We start from the raw sequence: 22,067 nt of genomic DNA on the forward strand, positions 1-22,067 counted from the left end.
CATTGCCACAACCCTGTGGAACATTATTGCCCCAGCCGTCATCAACCTTCAATCATTATTGCACTTGTTTACGTCATATTACAGTTAAAGCCGACAAAAAACAAACAGTGGTTTCATCTGAAAGCCTCAAAATCTCTCTGTCCTTGAAGGCTCTGACGAACGGCGGCATGGGTTTCATTGGTGCAATGCTGTGTGTTTATGAGTCACTCCTTTTCTTTGTATCTATTAGGCATCAAACAGCCTTCAAACACACACACACACTGCCTGTTGAACAGATGATCCAAGGCCTTCTGAGGCTTGTGTCATTGCAAATATATGAAACTGAAATACAATAGGGACGAAATGGAGAAGCCCTTTTATGGAAAAAAAAAAAGTCTGTTTTTATGCAAGCATTGTTGATGAAATACAATCTCATCTATGCCTATGGGCTTTTTTAATTTTAGTTTTTAATTACACTTGTGGAGCTCTTAAACCTCTCGTCCTCCTCATTCTCAATCCAATTAAGAAGCAGTAAAGAGCTGCGTCACACATGTCCCCACATACTGTACATACATCTGACTGTGCGTGGAATGAAAAGCAAGTTAGGGACACATGTGTTTCTGTGTGCAACATGTGGGGAAAGAATATGAAAGCCCACATGTGAGGGAGGTTTTGCTGAGGGAATGTGTGGTGTTTGGAGGATGTGAGTTGTGTAAGACAGATGGAGAGGCCAAGTCAATAGCATCAAATCGCAACAAAAGTTACCTCAATACCCTGCAAGTAGAGCAGGTCTAGTACCACACTCCTTCAATGAATTTACACCCAACAATTCTCCATGAGAAGCCCTGTTTGTCCCATCTTTTGGACCTCAATATTATACTTAAAGGGATAAAACACCAACCTTTTGGGAAATTTGCTTATTGTCCCATTCCTCATAGCCTGACAAGAAGCTAGACACGCTTCGCTCCTCTGTACATTCATTAGGGAGCTGAGAATCACATTAGTTAGCTTAGTGCAATGAATGGTAATGGGTGGAAAGCATACCTCCATCAAACATCATCAAATAGAGGTTCAGGAGCTTGGTTTGCCTTTCTTTCACAAAGTCAGCCAAAGAAGATGTGTCATTGAGATAAATGCTGTGTGAAGTCAATGTGCACAGTGATTTTGTCCGGAAATTAGTTCTGGCAATGTATTTGATTCTCATAGTTTTAACTGTGTACATAATGAGTGTGAAGCAAAATCCTGGTTTTATTAATTTAATCAAAGACCATTTTGGAGAAAAGTATATTTGAGGACTTTGTTAAGCTATTTTGTCAATCCACTAGCATTCATTACACTAAGCTAACAAGCAGTCAGACAGTCTGTGGATTACAGCTCCCTAATGCACCCTCAAGACGAGAGAGAGGAGTATCTTTTTTTAGTTATAATTTAAGTGTATTTGTTATAAAGTTAGCATGTTTCTTTAGAAAGTCATTCACTAGATGTAGTTTTGTATGTAAGTTAAAGTTTTTGATCTCAGTCAAAAAATGTGTCATGTCAATCACAGTGAATGGACTCATGAGAAAAACTTTTTACAACTCAATTGAATGAGATGCAGTCACAGAAATTGTATTATTACAATGGAGTTCTGCTCAGTAAGTGTCCAAATGGACTGAGTGCCGATATACCTCATTATTCTTGCTAATAAAGAGTGTAACTACATTACAGAGAGAGAGAGAGAGAAAGAGAGAGAGAGAGGGAGAAGAGAGAGACAGAAACGGAGAGATTGGGGAGTTATAGCTCATGAATCATCATTGCCCACTGGATGTCTGGCTGAGTCGCCTAGCCTGCCCTTTGTGTGGCTTTGGCACACTACGCTGATTCGGGAGCACGTCACCTTTGACCTTGTCATAAAAGACCTCCTGAGAGGGCACTGGCAGTGAAGCTCCATACTAATGAAGCCACCCTTTAGTTGGTGCCAAGGAATGTAAAAATCCCCCCAATAACTTAACCTCAGTGGGCCTTTGTGAAACTGAAACTTTGCATTTGTTCATGGTGGCAAGTGGTGCGCATACACATCCTGTATTTGTTCAATGTGTGTGTGTGTGTGTGTGTGTGTATGTGTGCATTCATGAATATACATTTACCAAATAGCTGCAAGCATTTGTATGTTATTGTACAGAATGCTAACTCACTGCATGAGTCTGTGTGACATGCCAGGGCAAGTTGCACCCTGCCTGTGTAGGTGGTGATGTGCTGCGGTCAGTATGTCACGCATGTGGGTTCCAAGGGTCAAGCGGAGGTCGGGTAATAACCACACAATGATGTGCTTTATGGGTAATAACGCTGATCATCCCCGTCCTCTGAGCCCTCTGCCCCAAAGACATTTAGTCTCATTGAATGTTAACTATTGTCACATTCTTGCCGCGTCTGTCTTTTGTGCTGACCGTCTGCCGTCTTCTCATTTTTTAATATATTTGCTGTAGATCGAGAATGTGGACGCCTGCCTCAGTTTCCTGGATGCCAGAGGAGTGAATGTACAAGGGCTCTCAGCTGAAGGTAAGAGGAATAAACAATATGTCATTTTAAGGTCCACATTTTTTGTCTTTACTGAATCAGCAGAAAAGGACACTGCTGTATTTCTAATTTCTAGACGTGGAACATTAATTCGGCTCCTCCCAACCTCCTGCAGACAGCTTTCCATTTCTTCATGGTACCAAATATCTTTTAAGAGATTTTGAAGCCTATTTCCAACATATACTGTTATACTTCACAGCAATGGAATTTACCACGTTGTTGTCATGGCAGGGTGCACAGTTTCACTGTGGCAATGTAGCCAATCATTAGGGCATCAAACTGGATTGTGGGAGGATGAAAATTGCAGAGAGAGGACCATCAGGGTGAACAGTACATGGCTTTTATGACAGCCATGAGTACAGCAATGCTCTGTACTGAATAACCACTGACAAATTGAACAATAATCTAAAACTGTCTCACAAGGCCTCGATTAAAATTACAGCTACGATCCAAACTATTTGTAATGATTGTGTCTTGTAGTAGATTGTGACACTGAAAGTGGAGCCCAAGCTTCATTCAAAATTGAAATTGACTACAATAATTTTTCCTTCTCCATGATTTTGGGGGCATATCATATATCAATAGTCATTTGATATGTGTCACTTGAAGGCTGTATCCACCTGTCTTACCTGTATGGTGGCAGTGTCTCAGTAGGTGGTTGCTGTCCTTTTCCATTATCTGACCTTTTGAAGAAAACAAGCAATGTAAAGATGTCAACCTATTCGCTGGTAAAATGTAGTGGAAATTTTGGCTAGCTTCTAAAAAAAATTATTCCATAACCCATGTAAAAATTATCAGTTCTTGGTGTACCATTTGGTAAAATTGTTGCCGTTCAGGTTAATTCCTACACCGTCTCCTTCTGTGGTGTGAGCACTTGTTGGCATAACATTTCTTTCAGTAATCAAAGCTGTTGTTTAACTTTTATTACCTCAAACTCCAACACGATTTGTTCTATATCAGTTGCCATTGTTGAAACTATATGAAGAAACTAAAAACAGCACCATAGAAGCTCCACCAACAACTTGTGTTTTCATGGTATAATTGCAGCGCAACATAGCCAGATACCACAGAAGTATGAATGCTGGTCTGTGGCATAAGTCACATGATTAGGTCACAGCGTTGATCCTAAGCACAAATATAAATCAAGCTTTGTTCTGCCATTACACCACAGACTCAGTAGCCTTGATTTGAAATCCACAATATGAACATTAGGGTTATGTACTCTAATCTGCACTTGGGATTGCATCTGTCCTTTCAAGTACTGGTTCACATTAAATCAATCAATGCCAAATTTTGGTCCCAGACCACCAGGGGTGTTTTGAGGTACTCTGGGGCACCAGGCCAAAGGGTCCAGAGAGGACAATGACCAATCAGACTAATTTCCTGTGTATGTCCAATCACTGATATGAATGGATTACTCTTACTGTTGTGGACTAATGAAATCAGCCTCCTCCAGCTTGGGGTCTCAGCAAATTGCTCAATTGCCTAACTCATTGCAATGCCCCTACTGACTTGTTCAAGCCCCCAAACAGTCCCAGTTGCAAATAGATATTCTGATTTTTAACAACTCCTTCTGCAATATTTGTTATCCAGAATGTGTAGCTGGCCTTCACAACACATCTGAACTGAGGAAACAACCAGTCAAATATTACTGAAAGCTTAGGACTGTTGTGTATTTTGGCTAAATCGCCCACAGCAGCTGCAGCTAAGACTTGCAGCATGCAAAAGAATTGCGTTTAGAAGTTTTACAACTGAAATTCAACTCTTTGTGAAAGAGAAAGTAAAGTACCAAAGAAATGACAGAATTTCAGGCTCTGTTGTTGAATATGAGGGGAACCTAAACCTGATGAATCATCCCATCTCTTTTGTTAAAGTTTGTACTCATCAGTGATATAACTTACAGGAGACTCTATTATTAGCAATTAATTGTCCACAGTGCATAGAGTATCATTTTGAATGGAGGAGCTTGTGTATATATATATATATATATATATATATATATATATATATATATATATATATATATATATATATATATATATATATATATATATATATATATGAACATAATTAAACCAGTTCTTACTATGTCCTATACAGTACAGTCCAAGCTTGTCTCAATTAAACTAGGAGCCAGACCTGTCTCCAGCTGTTACTGAGGTCCTACGCTTGGCCAGACCCCATGTTGTTTCGGCTTCCCTTTAAACATTAAAGAGGTGTGTGTGTGTGTGTGTGTGTGTGTGTGTGTGTGTGTGTGTGTGTGTGTGTGTGTGTGTGTGTGTGTGTGTGCCCTTGACCTCACCAGGAGCAGAAATAGTCTGAAAGCCTGACACACTGACCGACAGCTCTAAATTCTGTGCACACCACTCCCACTACCGCTGCAGCCCGCCCGACCCGCCAGCGCACTAAAAAAAGCAAAGTGACTCGCTAGGCCTGGAATTTCAAAGTGGGTCTGTAAATATATGGGCTATTGGGTTACTTAATCACTGTTGCTGCCACATTTTATCATTTCCCTCATCCAGCCCATGTCAGCCTCTGCAATTGCCCACTCTATTCTCAACTCACTCAGTGCATAGGATATGTATGTTTCTTAAGTGAATTCAATGCCCTCTATTGAATCAGTCCAGGGCTTGTTGAATGGGGCATTCCGAGGATTAAAATTAAATAGGATGTTTGATGTGCATTCTAGATCTGGTATTTCTTTTCTTTTCTTCTGAGTGAACATAATCATTTGAAGACATCCCCGTGCATCTCTGGCGGGAGGCTCTAAATCAAAGTTACAATCCCGAATGAAAACAAGTCTAGGGTTGTTTTTTTCAATGCAAACAGTATGTCAATACTAAAGAAATTCTATTGACCCTTGATCACAAGAGTTGAGCAGGTTGGCATATCTTATGATGTTGTAACTCACACTTGACCCGTCATCGTAAATAATGTCCTCAAAAGTAACAAAAAAAGAAGTGTTTTACAACTTCAAATGTGATAATTATCTGCAGGAAGTTCAGCCACAGTTTCCAGCAATAAAAAGCAGGTGTAAAGCACTGGAACACACATTTCCTGCAACTGATAATGGGTTACAGTGAGGGGTCCATACTGTGGGTCATTGAAAGCACTTTGCATTGTAGAATCTCTGCAGCTGAGACATTATAAGACTGACCTTCACCTGGTTATAAACTGTGACCTGCCTCATTTAAACATTCCTCAGTTTTGGAATATTGAATAAAACACTTCTTTTCTGGCCAGTTTATTGTCAACTCTTTATACCACAAAATGTATCTAATTCTATATACATGTAAAGTAAGACATGCCAGTGGAACAATACTCACCTGAGAACTTACATGAGAACTGAAACAAGGGGAAAAACTTACTAAAACAAAGACAAGAGGTGCATTGGAGGCACTAACTGTGGGTGGTGAGGAAAGACCCTAGTTGGACATGTATTGTTTGGGAATTGAGGCCATGAATGGTTGATTTATAGGTAAAGAGAATATATGTTGCTCAGACAGTTTTGTTTTACCCGGCTGTATTAGAATCTATCCTTCAGCTCCTCTGAAGTCTTTTGTGACTCATGAAACAAACTCTCCAAAGAGAATGACGGGAACCACGTCAACCACATAAAAGACCTCCTGGAAGCAAAGACAGATCTTCATTAAGCATGGGCCAAGTTAACATATTTGCCTCCTACACTGCACTAGAGCAGCACATGTTCTGCTAGTTATATTCTATGACTGCCTCGTTAAACCCACTTTATCTTTCCAATATTAACATTTCTCCACAAAACTGGAGCATGTACCTGATAAAGAAAGTAAAAGGTGCCACTTTGTGTGAGATAGAAGCTCTGAAGTCATCAAACCTCTAACCATTTTAAAGGGAATGGTATACGTATGCTCCCGGCACCGGTGAGAGCGCTATAATTGTGCTGACAGTCACCAAATGGCAGTTTCATATCACAATTTTTATTAGAAGTTAGGCTAAGTTGACATTCTGTGAGATATGTAACACAAATCTGAATTACAAAACCTTTTTTTCCAACACGCCTGCAAAATTAGGGATGCATTATGATTTTATGGGTTCATTTTTTTTTTTTCAAAATGAAACCATAATCTTCAAACCAAAGTCAAATGTTTTCACAGCCTAACCACACCTGGTGTTCTCACTCCACGGAAATAATATTTTCGCTAGTGAATATAATCCATGTGGCATGTGCTCCAGAATTTATTTGTCATTGTAGATTAGTATGAAAGAATTTAAACACCCGAGAAGAGGGTGAGACGCAATTGGTCAGCCTTCTGTGTGGAGTCGCAATGCAACATCTGTGAGCTGGCTATAAATGGGCCACATCTGTAGCAAGCCAATATAGTATGCTAAGCTAATGGATCAAGTGATGTCTTGAAAGATTACGTCATAGTTAATCACAGCCAAAACACTCCTACTCTTACGAGATGTATTTGTCTTTTACATGGTTTTAATGACAAGCCACATATTCAGCATTTCATGCTGAACAGAAATGCAGATATCAAATGATTCTTAGTGAAACTATGGTTTTTACTCTGCTGGAAAACTGAATTGGTGCACTTTTATACGACTAACAAGCTAACCTTCAGTTTCTGTTTTCTCCCAATGTCATGTGACATCATAGCATGATAATAATGATTTGATTGTTGAGTGGATTGTACAGATGAGTGATGCAGAACGAGTCCTAATTGGGGTTCCTTTGTTTCCAAGACAATTCGACTTTGAGTGGGTTTTCGGTTAAAAGTCTGAAATAAGGCCTGGTTAGCGCTAATTTAAGATATTTAAATGTTCCACGATGTAAAATCAACATTCAAGATATATGAGCCTATTTTGAAGTTTGTAAAGGGGTTTGCTGATAAGTGGCTAAATATTAAATGTTAAATTATCATCTTACCAAAAACATGTATATGACAGGGGAAGCACATAGCCAGTTTAGGGGACAATGAAGTCATGCGTCTATAGTGTCGTTCATTCATAGCATAACATTAGCTTATTATTTCTAGGAATTGCATTCATGTCATCTCTGCTGCTTTCTATTGATAGATAACTAGAGTATCCACATAATGTTTAATTTTATTTATACCAAAATTTATCTGCCTCACCCTTGGTTTCAACTGCAAACTGTGACCAGGAACCTGTGCCCTGCTCTGTATTTGACCCTGACTTCAAAAGTAAGGCCAGCAAAACCAACCGAGTGTAAGTTTCCGTTTACATTGTGGATGAATCAGCAACACTGCCACTTCCTAAATTATAAGACTATCTCTCCATTCCAGTTTTAAATGACCACCTTTGGGTGTTAGAAGATGGAAAACAACCCTGAGAGATTAATGTTTGGTCTCCCAATGAAAACTCTGGATGGCTGTGGAGCATTTTGAGTGAAAAATCAAGTCTGACTCCTTGTGTCAGGTGCTGTTATCCCTCCCATGTCTCTGGGAGGTTGATATGAAAAGTCTATTTCACAAATGGGTGCGTTAGCTTTAGTGATCGATTCGTCCTCTCCTGTGACTGTTGGATCTTATCCTGGCTGTTTTGTCTGAGATGAACCCTGTTAGACTCACTCCTCTGAATATTTATCAAGTGTTAACTTTGTTTGCAGAGCAGTACATTCCATGGCAAACATCAATATAATATATTTCATTCCTCATTGAGTTTATTTTTAATATTAGTTTATTTTGGATGATTGGGTTTTATATTTCTACTCTTATCAGTGCTGCTCCTTTCTGGCTTATTTTGTTTCTGTTGTCATTTAGATAGTGAAATCCAACTCAGCTGTTTCCATTTTTATTATCTCTTGCCTTTGCATAATTTCACTATATTTTACTACAGAGAAGAAATACACTACTTCTGTCAGTATCCTAAACACAACATGACCTGATTATGCACAGTTCCTCATTTTAATGCAAAACCTCTTGATGAAGTCCCCGTTGCACATTTGTGGACTTTCCCTACAGTATAACACAAGACCAGTTAGTCCAGACATTCCTATGCTGAGCTTCAGTCATAGCTGTGTACTAGATCATATTTGAGTCAATGCAAGGATATTCTTGTGAGCTACAGTTTAAGCTATTCCTGCACAAAATAAGTGTTAATTCCTTCTAAATACCATTTTATGACTCAGAATTGTAACTGCGGTAACTCTATAGAAACACTGTATAAGGCATACCAATATTTTCCCCTGTGAAAGCAGATAATTCTTCTACCAAAACCCTCAACAGCTGCGCTTGAGCCCAATCCCCAAGTGTGTCTTTTTTAAGACAGTTTAAGTTTCCTTTACACTGTTTCAAAGATGCAATAAACAGTCTGGGAAATAATCAACTTATATCACTGCACAATGCTTTGGTTGTAGAAATAACTGTGTTCCACAAAATTGCATTGGTTTTACTAGAGGCAAATTCAGGATAAAGCTTCATACATGCACTAGTATGACTGATGTATGACACATATTTTTGCACTAACAATACATGCTAATATTGGCGGTGGCACCGTTAGCACTGTCGCCTCACAGTAAGAAGGTTCCGGGTTCGACCCCCGGCTCGGGCATGGGATGTTTCTGTGTGTGTCTCCATGTTCTCCCTGTGCCTGCGTGGGTTCTCTCTGGGTACTTCGGCTTCCTCCCACAGTCCAAAGACATCAAGAGAGGACGAGGCTGATTGAAACTCTAAATCGACCGTAGGCGTGGCTGTGAGTGTGAATGGTTGTCTGTCTATATGTATTGGCCCTATGATGGACTGGTGATGCATCCAGGGTGAACCCTACCTCTTGCCTGAAGGCTGATGGAATAGTCCAGTCCCCCTGCAACCCTTAACAGGATTGGGTAGAAGGTAGAAAATGGAAGGATGGATGGATGGATGGATGGATGGATGGATGGATGGATGGATGGATGGATAATATTGACTTGTGAACAGTATTAGTAGATATCAGCAGTATATTGGTATGAGGTCAAAGGCTGATATTTGCATCACTCAAGTTTATTAAAGTCTCTTTGCCCACCATCAATGATGAGGAAACAAGAATATATCAGGAATGTAACATTGTATTTTTTTTACAACTGATTTGAAACCAATGACTGAAAATCAATATTCACCAATGTCTATCTTTCTGTTTATATAATATTCCTAATTTGTACATACTGAAAAACAATTATAAACATTGAAAAGTAACATTTTTGATTATTTACAAACAAAAAAGGAAGAGACTTGAGCATCACTGGGCAATTAAAAAATTTGATTATATTCTTAAATAATTACCAATAACTGTCAATATATACAACTTGCCAATATTATCCTACGTTCCTACAATACTCAGATGATTGATGGGCTGTTCCAAATATTTTGTAAATGAAGAAAAACACAACTTGTTCAAATTCTTTTCTTTTTTTATGTTTTTCGTATCTGCGACAAAATCAGTTTTAGGTGAAAAACGTTGTCGTAAATTCCTGTCCTGGACTGTAACATCACCACCTTTTATTCTTGTCCCTTCAGAGATCAGGAATGGCAACCTAAAAAGCATCCTTGGCCTCTTCTTCATCCTGTCACGCTACAAGCAACAGCAGCAGCAACAGCAGCAGTACTACCAGTCCCTGGTGGAGCTCAGCCAGCAGACCAGCAGCGCTGCACCGTCCACCAGCAGCCTCAAGACACAGGAGATGCAGTCCAGGTACATTTCACTGCAGGAAATGGTTGGTTTTCATTGGTGGTGTAGGTTGCCTAGAGGAGTAAGCTAATTTTGAATAAGTGGGCCAATTATTTTTTAAGGATGCAAGCAGCAAAAAAGTGACCGTTTAACATTTTTAGTACTTAATGAGGTCTAATTAGAGCATCTGTAAACAGGGAGGGATACAAGTTGAGCTAAAGAGGAGTTGAATGTCTAATGCAGTCTTATAGTCAGACTGTATTATTAGCATACATTAAAAGAATACATGACTGTGAGATACACGTATTTGCTTTCTGGTGACGAATTAGATGAGAGGATCTGACAGTAAGAAAACTGAAAGGGTTTTTTTGTGTTTTGTGTGTGGAGAAAAAAGAAAAAATTGCACTAGCTATAACTTGTTCCTTGAATTTTTATATTTTGGGGACATAAGATATAACTTGTTCCCCCAGATAATAATAATAATAATTATATTGTAATACTGTTATTATTGTTATTACTACTACATTGGTAACTTACTTATTTTACTTTATTTTTTATTAAACGTAATATTTCAACGCTGTTGCAAAGAAGAGCACAAACAAGTTGTGTTATAATTGGATATATGGTGCTGGATATCAAAGTTTGAATTTACTGTACCTTCTGATATGACGATGCTTGTGTTTATTTGGAGGTGCAATATGATATGAAGACAGGCTTGTACAGTAGATTTGTTGCCCAGCTTAGCAGCCAAAGCAAAGGAAGTTTGACCTGTGTGATGTAAATAGATGGACTTTAGTGGGGTATCTAAAGGCACGCCTGTCATGCCGCACATGAGTGGCATTCCACTGCAGGGGATCAAGTTACTGAATCGCCTCACTGCTCGTGTTTCTTAGTCCATCACAGCAAATGTGTGTAAAATCAGTGCAAAAAGAGCAGTTAGCCTGAATGTGAGTAAGGTGATATTTTCAAGAGCTTTAGCCTCACTGGATTTGGCTGAGTTAGGAAGCAGTAATGGTCGGGGTCAGTGTATCAAGTGTGTGTATGTGTGGGGGAGTTAGTGCAAGCACAGCTGCCTCCCATTCCCACCCTACTGCCAACAGGTGGAGAATGCTCTCACAAACTCATAGTCCAAACTGGAAAATTTGAAGCCCATCGCTGTATGAGTGCTGGCATTCCCAGGTCATATGCATAAATAAACTGAGCATTCATCAAGGATTTGAATATACAGCTTCAATATTTAAAAGGAAGACTTCTTTAAAGACTCCCTCTGTTAATTGCCAAACAGCCCTTCGCAGTCCCAGTAATGCCTCACTCCCTCAGGCTGATCATTTAATCATGTCTGAATGCTGAAGGCCACAGCAAAGGTCAGAGAATCAGTCCGTGTCTGTCACTGATAAAGAAAGCCATTAATCTGTGAGGTTTTGGGGTGTGTGTGTGCGTGTGCGTGTGCGTGTGTGTGTGCGTGTGCATGTGCATGTGTGTGAACAATTCAACCTCACTCTAATAGCGCAAGAAGGTCTGGGAGGGTGTGGAGAATTAATTGGATCATTTCCAAGCGGGAAGGAATCAGAAAAAGGATGAAAAAGTTCTCATACTGGATTAACTACTTGAATAATACAGAGTTTACTGATGAGAGCTGAGTTGTGCTAAGTGTGTGGTGGAGTGAAGTGCATGCACATGGTGTGTGTGTGTGTGTGTGTGTGTGTGTGTGTGTGTGTGTGTGTGAGTCAGCTTGATGATCACGAGTCCAACTTCAGACTCTCATGATTTACTGTCATATGTTGCTGTTGAACTAAAACTGTCACATTTTGTGCTCTGCTATGCTTCAACAAGCTTTGAGTCATTTTTACCTTTTTTTTTCATATATAGAGCAATGCCACTTTAAGGACACTGGCCATCCTCGGGTAATGTGTGATGATAATAATAATAATAATGATGGTGATGATGATGATGATGATTGGCTAAAAATATTGTAATGCAGGAGGGGAATACCAAAAAAATGTCAATTTTTCACCATGCATCGTTGACTGCATTCTTGAAGAAGTCACTGTGTAGTTCAAACCAGAGTGCATGTATGATATACTGATATTTGCTTTCTTAAGCCCTTTCATTTTGGATCTTTGCTTGAATAACATTAACTTGAAGTGATCTCCACCAAGCCCAAATAACTGAATCTACACTAAATTTGTCAAAGTTGCAAAATATCATTTGAATTGGTGAAGTAGTTTTTGTGGCATCCCATTAAAGATACTATATGTAAGCTTTCTCCTCACCTAATTTTCCACATGGCAAACCAATAGACAGTGGGATCCACCCGTAGTGTAAGAAAAGTTCCTCAGCAGAAAGCTAATATTTCACTTTATGTTCCTGTCCTCACATATATATATATATATATATATATATATATATATATATATATATATATATATATATATATATATATATGTGTGTGTACAGATCTAATCCAAAATAACAAATGGGTCCATCATCTGTGTAGTTTTTGTGTAATTTAGTCTGTATGACTGTCCAACCAAAAAACTTGGTGGGCATATTTTATCTGTGCTGGAGTTGTCGATGTTGTGGGCTTCATGTCTGGCTGGTGTTCCAGCTCCAAGCTTCTCTCCAAATTTTAAGAACTGAAATATTTTTAAATTAGATCATCAAATCCTTTTCTTATCAAAATTTTTCACAAAGATGAATTCCTGGCTGAGTAATTGTATAATAAAATAAGAGGAGGGGCTAATTTAAGTAGAAAAATTCTAAGCTGTTTTAATGATCAAATTGTCTGGCAGATTTACACACACTGACACACTCTCTCACCCTCACAAATTTGGCTTGCTGCACATTTACAGTTGTAGTGGACTGCTTTCTATAGACAGCACCTGCTGGCCTGACTTGTGTCTCTGGGGCAGAGGATGGGATGTGGGTGTATGTGTATGTGTGTGCATATGTGTGTCAAAGTAGAACTCCCCATTGGACAAAGTGCGACAGCCTGGAGCCACAGGAGGTTTTGTGTGCTCTACAAGGCAGGGGGGCCCGTGTCTGGTAAGGGCACAGCAAACCCTCCCTCGTTAACTCACCATGTCCCAGGGCGAACAAGTTGACCCCCTGGTCTGGCGCTCTTCTCGCCTGCCTACAGCCGTTTCTCGCGACAGGAAGAGCCGTTTGCCATATGGGAGAGCCAGCAGCATAGCCAAGCCTGATTCATCTTCTAGGTACAGTTGAAGTGTTTGTTGTTCTGGCTAAGAGTTTGAATCATTCTGATAATCACAAGGTATGAAGAGGAAGGTAGCTGGTAGTCTTGATGTTGGGAGATATGGATATTGACATTGTCCTTGTCTCTCTGATGAGATTATAAATCAGAAATTATGAATTCGTTTTTTCCATCTGATTGTGCAGTTTATCAGCATCATGTTTTTTCTATTAAGTCAGCTGTTTTTCAGAATTGTGTTCATATATTTTATCATCAATAAAACTGTTTTATCGTATAGTTGGGAAGGCCACGCAGAGGTGTGCAAGTTGTATAAGTTAAAGCCCAGTTTGACTGCCTTCAATTTGAGGATTTGACATCTTTCAGAGCAATGCCACTTTAATTAATAAAAAATTAATAAATTAATAAATTAATGATATGAGTGAGTCATAATTTCATCAAAGGGTTCACATAGTCAACTGTTCAGAACAGGCATGACTTAATGAGCGTAAAATGCCGAGAACCATACGTAGCATTGTAAATCAGTATGTTACATACACTATATAGGTCAAGGGAAATGTTCATTTAGATTTCCCCCTCTGCCAAGGAAACTATGTAACCACTGCCATTTGCTTATTTGTCTTTAAACAGGACTACAAAAACATTGAGACCAAATTCAGTGAGGGGGTAGAGCGCGAATGCGAATGCCTTCCTGTTTGTGAATGAAGATTTGTCAAAGGAAATTTAGACACACACCTCCAATGAATATCACCCCAGGATCTCCTGCAACCTACTGACTGATGAGTAGTTGTTGGGGTATTTACTTTTAACAATGATAAATTGACTTTGTGTTTCTGCATCCAAGCGTTTTAGGAATGGTCACAACTCAAGTTGACTAGGCTATGAAAGGACCTCATTGGAGGGTATGTCCCTGGGCATGAAGGTCGAGTGACATCTCATTATCTGCTGTCATCACCCTGACTTGAGTTTTTGAAGGCCCACTATTTTGATCTAACCAGTTTGTGTTGGACACCCTTGTCTTCCATCCAGTATTGCTCACTGATGTATGTTGTGTTTGATCAAGAGTGGCAGACTATACCTCTACACTTTTTCTCTTCAACTCAGCTCATCATCTTTCTACATTTCTGTAACCCAAACCCTGGTCTCTTTTTCCATGTAAGGAAGAGCCTAAATTTTGTAGGTTGGGTAAACTCAGCTATTTTTATTCCACTCATCAAGTTTTCTTGTATTATATAAATTTGGAGGTGAGGGAGCAGGGATTAGGTGGAAAACATGCCCTTCAGCATACTTGATATTGTTAACCCATTCACCTTTGGGCTGTCACTATACTAAATGTAATCTCATGAAACATTTGTTGATATTTTATGAAAAGTTTTGCAAAAATATTCCTGCATAATCTTTTGGATTTCCAACAACATGTGGAATCAGGATTGGAGTGCAACCTTATAGCCAGCATATCCCTCATTTACCAACAACTGGGGTTTTGACCTCCAGACTAGTGTGTTCCCTTCTCATGCTGTAGTTCTGACTTCAAGCTCACTGTGAGATTGTCAAAACAAGTAGACCTCTATCTCGGACCTCTGGTTTGATGCCTGATATACCTTTGTCTTTCAGTAGAAAATGCAATTATTAATGATAAATTTGACAATGTCATGGTTAAGTTTTGGTTAAGTTTAGTTTTATGTTTGAATAGAAATAGATAAATAAGAACGTTGAAAATGTCCCAAAAACTCACTAATGACTTATTTCCACTGGCTCACTTGGGTCAGTTTGGCCCCGTTTTCAACACGGTACTAGCTACGAGCTGAGCAGGGACTAAAATGTGACGTAAACACAGGGCCCTGATTGGGTAACTTACCCGCTTACATCATCTACTTTGTATCATCTTGGCCTCGATGGAATACTCGTCGATCACTTGGTAAAGTCTTTTATACTTTTCTTGGGTGTTCTGTTTCACCGCTGGAAGCCTTGCCTGTCTGTCATCCTATAAATTTAGTTTAAGCAAAACCTCTGACAACAGGCATAACACTGCCTTCGTGTTGTCCATTGTTGTTGTTGTGTCACACACAAATTATGCCGGGGAACTCTCCGCCGGTGAGTCTATCCACGCTGACGTGGTATCCAGTGTTAGTGGAAACGCATCCGTACCGACCCGACCCCACCCGACTCGAGCCAAAGAGAACACTCAATTTTGACCACTATAGCAGCTAAAAAAAAAAATAGGTCCATATATTTTGCTAAAAACAACCAGTAATAGTCCCTATATAACACATTAAAACACCAGTTTTGTCACCAGAAACACTGTTCCTAATGTCTCTTTCCTGGCTCCATTAGGCCCATGATTACATCGGTTGTTTGTATTATAGTGCATTTCTTTTCATGGGCATAACTATAGTGAAAGAGAATGGCCTGGAATGTTGCATGAACTGCACTTAGAATACCTTCAGTAAAGACTTCATAAATGCTAAGAGCCTTGTGCTGCACTCTCAAAAATACATTAAGCAAAGACAAAAGCTTTACAAATATAAGTTGAATTTGTTTGTCTTCCTTTGTGTGTGCCATGTGTCATCTAGACAGAGCATTAGGCATGAGACTTAGAGACTAACTCTAGTGTGAGGATCATATTGATTTGTAAGCCGTCATCATCAGGATGACAGAAAGATTCTCACCGTTATAATGGGACAACCACCTTGAATTCCCCCCGTGTTTTTCTGTCGGCTCCAGAGCTCATTAGTGTAGCACTGCATTGTGGAAAACCTGCAAGGTCAATTAGAAATGTTGCACAGCACTTCATCACAGGTTGTTTAAAATTGAGGTTAATTGTCCAGAGGGAAAGATGTAAATAGAGAATGTGATTGAGGGGCAGAATGTGTGTGTTTGTGTGTGCGTGTGTGTGTGTGTGTGTGTGTGTGTGTGTGTGTGTGAGCAATAAAGCGCGAGGGACACACTTTTAGAGTTAGGCAGCTTATTTACATTTTTCACACCATCTTAAAAGATTCTTGTCATTTACACCTCAACCTCACCAAACAAAGAATTCAATATCACATTGTCACTTGGGGACAAAAGGTTTAATTCTATATCATGATGAAATTCATGCAGGACATTAAAAAATCCCCATAGTGAAGCATGAAAAGTGTCCACTAGCACCCCTTTTATTGTACTTCAGTATAAGAACAAATGATGCATGAATAAGAGGCTGCTGAATTATTAATAAGGAACAAATGCTAAAAGTTATGAGCTTGTGCAGAGCGCTATTCCTTGTAATACCAGTTTTTGATGGTGTATGTGGGACCTTTAATAACCTTTGCTTTACATGATCAATTTACAGCATGATCTCAGTTACCCGTGTTTATAAAGTTCAGGTTATGGTGCCAACGCTGCAATGTTAAAATGCAAAAAAAAAAACAACCTCATAACATGGTTGGTGTCGTTATATCCAGCTCCATTCAAAGTTGAGAATGACACACTGAAAGCAGAAAGGGCATTAAATAACATGGGATGAGTGCAGTGCGTCTTTCAGTTACCCATTATATTAAACTTTATTGTCTCTGTCCACTTTCACTCACTGAACCAGGAGCCCACAAATGCAAAACAGAGAACAAGTTGTTCCCTGTTGTCAGAAGAGAAGTACGTCCAAAAAAAACCAGCTCAGTCTTAGCTAGAAGCCTGTGGTCACTTTAACAGTTGACTGTTTCTACTCTGCTGCTCTTGCTGAGGGACCAACAGAGCAGCAGAACAGAAGAACTCTCATCTTTGTTCAGGTCATGGGAGGCAGGCCTGTAGTAAAAATTGTCTATGATTGTTTTTTTGTTGTTGTTGTTTTTTGCTTAATTAGCCAGTTGGTCTATTTCACAGTCGTCGTTGTACATTTCATAACAGGATAAACATAAGTGAGCAATTAATACAGTCTTGTTCCATTTAGCATCACAGACATTCCATGAGCCAGCATGCTCAGTTCTAAAACTCTGAATCACCGAAATGGAATGGAGCCATAATTAATATTATCATTTACACCTGCGTTTGCCTTTAGCTTTTGTGAACAGCCTATTTGTGTTGAGTGGAAAAGAATTTTTTATAGCATTCTACTTGAATTTTTAGGACCTTGCTTTTGTTACTCTCATAATGTGATGCTAAGTGGGGTAAATTGAAAATTGTAAGCTAATTCCTACCACTGGTGAGTACATATATTTCTTGGTAACCACAAGTCAATATTCACTTACATTGCCTTATTTAACATGATTGCATGGCTCACATTTCTGTAGATAACTGATTTTTATGTAACTAACTATTTTTGAAGCTGAAACTCCTCTTAGCCAGTAGCAATAGCATAGATTAGCTGAGCTTGTAAGCGTACAGAAGAATCTGTTGTTGCATTTTTGAATGCTTTCTTTCCATATAAGTAGATAAAAAAGCACATTTTCAGAGACAGAGAAACAGAAGTGGTCAAACAGCTAAATTCCTGTTTTTGAGGATTATGCTCCATTTAGCATAGATTAGCTGAGCATGTAGATGTACAGTAGCATCTTTTATTACCTTGTTTAGTGTTTGTGTTTGTTGTCTGTCCATATTTGCCCATTTAAAAAAAAGCCAATTTTCTGTTTGACAGAAAAGCAGAGGGGGCATTTGTGTGGTACTTCACAGCTAACTAGCAGTTAGCTTGAAGGTCTGTGACGAGGCTGTCTTTTTCTTAAGTTAAGACTTTTTTCCAGGCATTTAGCATTTAGCTGACTGCCAATATTTTTTTCAAATTCAACTAAATGTTCTGCTTGGCTCTTGGTGTAGCTGTCAGTGCAGTCCTGCAAATTCATGTAGTTATACATTTGCTCTTATGGCACTGCTGGATGCAGTGAAGGGGTGATAACGTACTTTAAATTATCTTTAAATATAACTGTAATGATTCAGATATCTTGTTAGTCTACAATTTTTTGGGTGCTTGGATACATTGATAATGCCTTCTAAATCAATCATTCTATGGACAGTTTGAGGGCACCTTAGTAGACAGAAAATAGATGATTAAACTGTTTTAAGTGGACCTTGATGCCTCTCTGTTATGCTAGACACCCTGAAGAGGAAATATTTTACCCATTTGAATGCACTCGTGTGTTTTGCAAGTCATACAGTACATTTATGAACATCCACCTCCCCACCTGCTCTTTTTCTTGTTTATACAGTGCATGTAGGATGATTTTCTCTTTGTTCATACAGCACTCTATAAGTAGCTTAACTACTTCCTGTCAAAAATGAATGGAGAGGCACGCCTGTAACTGCCAGTGTTGATTCCCGTCTCTGTGACTCACAAACTGACTGCTGCTCTGGGTATTTCCTTTGCCTCTGATTAGTGTGTTTTGAGGTTTTCTTGAAATGATGCTGCCATAAAATTAATTGTGAAATTCTTTTTAACCCTACAAATGGATTATGATGGTACTGACTTAGTCATAGGTATGTGGTAAGACACATGAATGCGCCGTCATGTGAAAAACCAAAGAAATGTGCCCTGGTATACTACATTATGTGCCATGTGCTTCTTCTTTTCTCTCCTTGGATTCAGTTACTCTTTCCTTATTTCTTTGCCTCACTCTGAATGCCTCTTCTTTTACACATTATTGCATTAAGTCTTAAATTAAGAAAATTCCATCAAGAAATTGCACTCATTCCTCATTTAACTATGTTGTCCGCTATCTGCTCTGCTTTCTTCACAGTCTCACAGCACGATATGCAAGTCCTCCAGGCCACAGTGGACTAGGGTCGCCACAGAAGAAGAACACAAGGTAAATAGGGCTAATAGAATTTATAGTTTGAAGTGGTTCTTTGATTGCCCCTGTAGCTAAGAAAGGGTTTTCATGCATGGTAGTGTCACAGGTCAGAGATCAGTTGGGGTCAGTCAGAGAGCAGCTAGTAGCTCAAGGATACCCGACACTGTTTCGAGTTACCTCCTGGCATCACCAGTACTGCACAGTGACAGGACCATCTCAATGTACTCAAATGTTCAATATAGTGTTTCCCATTACCACAGTTCAGCCAAAAGAAACGTGTTGTTGAGGTCAAAACACCTGTTCTGTGATTTCCTCAGGAAAATGCTCGGTTTGGATTGTTGCACTTCTAATCATGAGCATCTGAGCTAGTGCAGTCAATTATTCCATAGGAGAAATGGAGAGGGGAAAAAAATATATATATGAAAAGAGGGTGAGATTCACAAAAGCAACCACTTATACTTACACAACATCGAAATTTTTGTGAGATCTCACAAAACAATTTGCAGGATCTTGTAAAACTTTTGTAGGATCTCACAAAAAAATGAATTCAACCATTTTTTTCCCCTCCATGTAACCTTCAGGGCTCCATAATAGGCACGTGTTTAACTGTAATGCATCTTGTAAGCTGACTTACTGGAAATTAATTGCATCAAAACTAAGATGAACAAAAACTAAGATCAAATGTTCACTGTGTGTAGAATGTAATAATAGAGCAAAAAACATTCACTGACAGAAATGTCAGAGAAAAATACACACACAGTTGACGGACTGCTAACCTGGGGGGGTCAGCACACTAACAGAGTACTGTAGTGTTGATGGAAAGTTTTTACACGGATTGTTTCTTTATAGTCAAAGTCTGTAACCTCTGTCTTCAGTCCATTGCTTTTACTATTTGTAAAATGTGCCTTTCAATGTGATTTGTCATTTGGGAGAAGCCTTTTTACACATCTTGGCAAAGCTGCTGCTAAATAATGTAGCAGACTTTCCAGTAATCCTCCATATAGTCAGACTGTAGCTAGCATTCAGGGAAATACACACAGCGATACAAAGACTTGCCATGCATCAACATACGTGAGGGGCCTGCACCGACAAATCTGCACACACGTACTACATGTACACACCCTGGAGTCCAGTTGTCTGATGCTTGCAGCATTTGTTCAAGCTCAGAGGTAGTAGGAACCAGCGTGTAGGCAAATAATTCCTCTCCAGCCGCCACTGAGTAATGGCAAAAATGCTGCAGCCAGCAGCTCCAGCCCTACGGGTGGTAATCTAGCCTCTCACATCACTGACAACAAACCTCACGGCTGCTGTTCTTCTGCAGAAATAGCCCACTAATTCCTGCTCAAACACACATGAAAACACTTGTCACACAGCACAAACAAAAGCCTATGTCAGAAGTTAGCGAGCTGATTCTCTTTTATACAAGTATGATTACCACATTTAATGATCTCTTGCTGTCTGAGAGGATTATTTTTTTTACACTTCATCTCTGCAGTGAAGCAAAACAACCTTTAACATGGCAAAAAAACTAATGTCTCTCCGGGGTACTTTCTCTAAAGGTGGCAGGTTTTAGTTTTCTTGCTGCTCTTTATGATACATTCCTCCCATTGGTTGGTTATAAAGGAATCACCCTCTTTAACAACACACATCAAGTGCCATGGTTTTAATCCTCGGAATGTTTCTAGATCTTAACCACAAGAGTCTTCTCCTCCCTTGTCATAATAATGTCAAACAAGACAATGATAACAGAGGAGTCAAGATGCAACGGGGGGGGGGGGGGGGGGGTTGGCTGCTACAGGAGCTGGGATATCCTAAACAATTTTTTTCTCTGGGGCATGGCAAGGCTGCAAAATAAAACAGCAGGGTAAAGCGTTGCATTGACACGCCCCTGCCAGTATAGAGGTTGTATGTAGAAATTAATAGGCACTGCTGTTTTGGCACACACTGTTTGCCAGCCGTGTGTTTCAGCCTGAATTGTTGAGAAGATCACACCTTAACATTGCCAACAAGAGGGTCATCCAACTACCACTAGACTAGAGACTAAAGAAAGGAGATGTAATTTGTGGACATAAACCATTTGTAGGATGCTCTTTTGCATGACACCTATGTGAGGACAGGATAATTGGACTGATGACCCCGCCCCCAGAAAAGAAAAAAACAAAAAAATACAAAAGAGGCATAAAAGCATCTTAAGTTTCATGTTTTTCTTCCCTCATATGCAGTGTGTCATCCCGTCTCAAGCCTCATTATGCTGAGGCATTCTCAAAGTTGTATTTTGGAAGATTAAAGAATCTCATGATAAAAGGGATCACTTCTGATTTCCATGTAAATTGCCTCAATCTTTTGCCTATTCTTATTCGCTTACTGTTTACCTCTCATTTGCTCCTGTCTGCAGTTACAGTGTATTTTTTCTCTCTTTCTGTATTTTTTTTCACTTTCACTCCCCAACTTCTGTCTTTTCTTATTTTTTCATTCCTTAAAAAAAAATCACTTGCTCCCATTGTTGATAGTACCTATGAGAGCTCCAGGCACTGCAGTTCCTCTTATCAATGCATGGTATGGTTCTGGGGTCATTGAAGTGTCTCTGTATCCTCCCTGTGGTGTCTCTTTCTCTGTCTGATTCTGTGTTATGGGACTGTTTTTGTCCTCCTGATTCTGTTCATCTGATTTGGCCCAGTGATGTACTGCCTCAGCTATATGATGAGGAGAAACAGCTCCTGCTGGAGCCCAAGATGATCAGTCAGGGTGCTCTCAGGCCTGCCTCAGCATCTCAAGTCTGTGTGTGTGTCACCACTGCGTGTACAGACTGGCAAATTTGATGCTCCTTCATGTTTTTTGTTTTTTGCATGCAAGCACATTTTATTTTTCCATAACTGTCTATATAAGACAATGTTTGTGTTTCTCAGCACTTATCAGGCAGT

General features: G+C 39.4%; 1 protein-coding gene across 8 annotated transcripts in view; it reads left to right on the forward strand.

The window, feature by feature from the left end:
- nav3 (neuron navigator 3) overlaps positions 1-22,067 on the forward strand; it is a 198,400-nt gene that overhangs the window by 87,059 nt on the left and 89,274 nt on the right. For all 8 annotated transcript variants that reach the window (XM_086200982.1, XM_086200974.1, XM_086200975.1 and 5 more), the window contains exons 4-6: positions 2,445-2,517; positions 10,032-10,206; positions 19,093-19,161. In XM_086200982.1, coding sequence (XP_086057108.1) covers positions 2,445-2,517; positions 10,032-10,206; positions 19,093-19,161 — 317 coding nt within the window. The remainder of the gene's footprint in view (positions 1-2,444; positions 2,518-10,031; positions 10,207-19,092; positions 19,162-22,067) is intronic.

This window comes from Aulostomus chinensis, chromosome 4 (genome assembly GCF_037954235.1).
Source record: "Aulostomus chinensis isolate RoL2024-O1b breed Wild chromosome 4, RoL_Achi_v1.0, whole genome shotgun sequence".
In the NCBI taxonomy this organism is placed as follows: domain Eukaryota; kingdom Metazoa; phylum Chordata; class Actinopteri; order Syngnathiformes; family Aulostomidae; genus Aulostomus; species Aulostomus chinensis.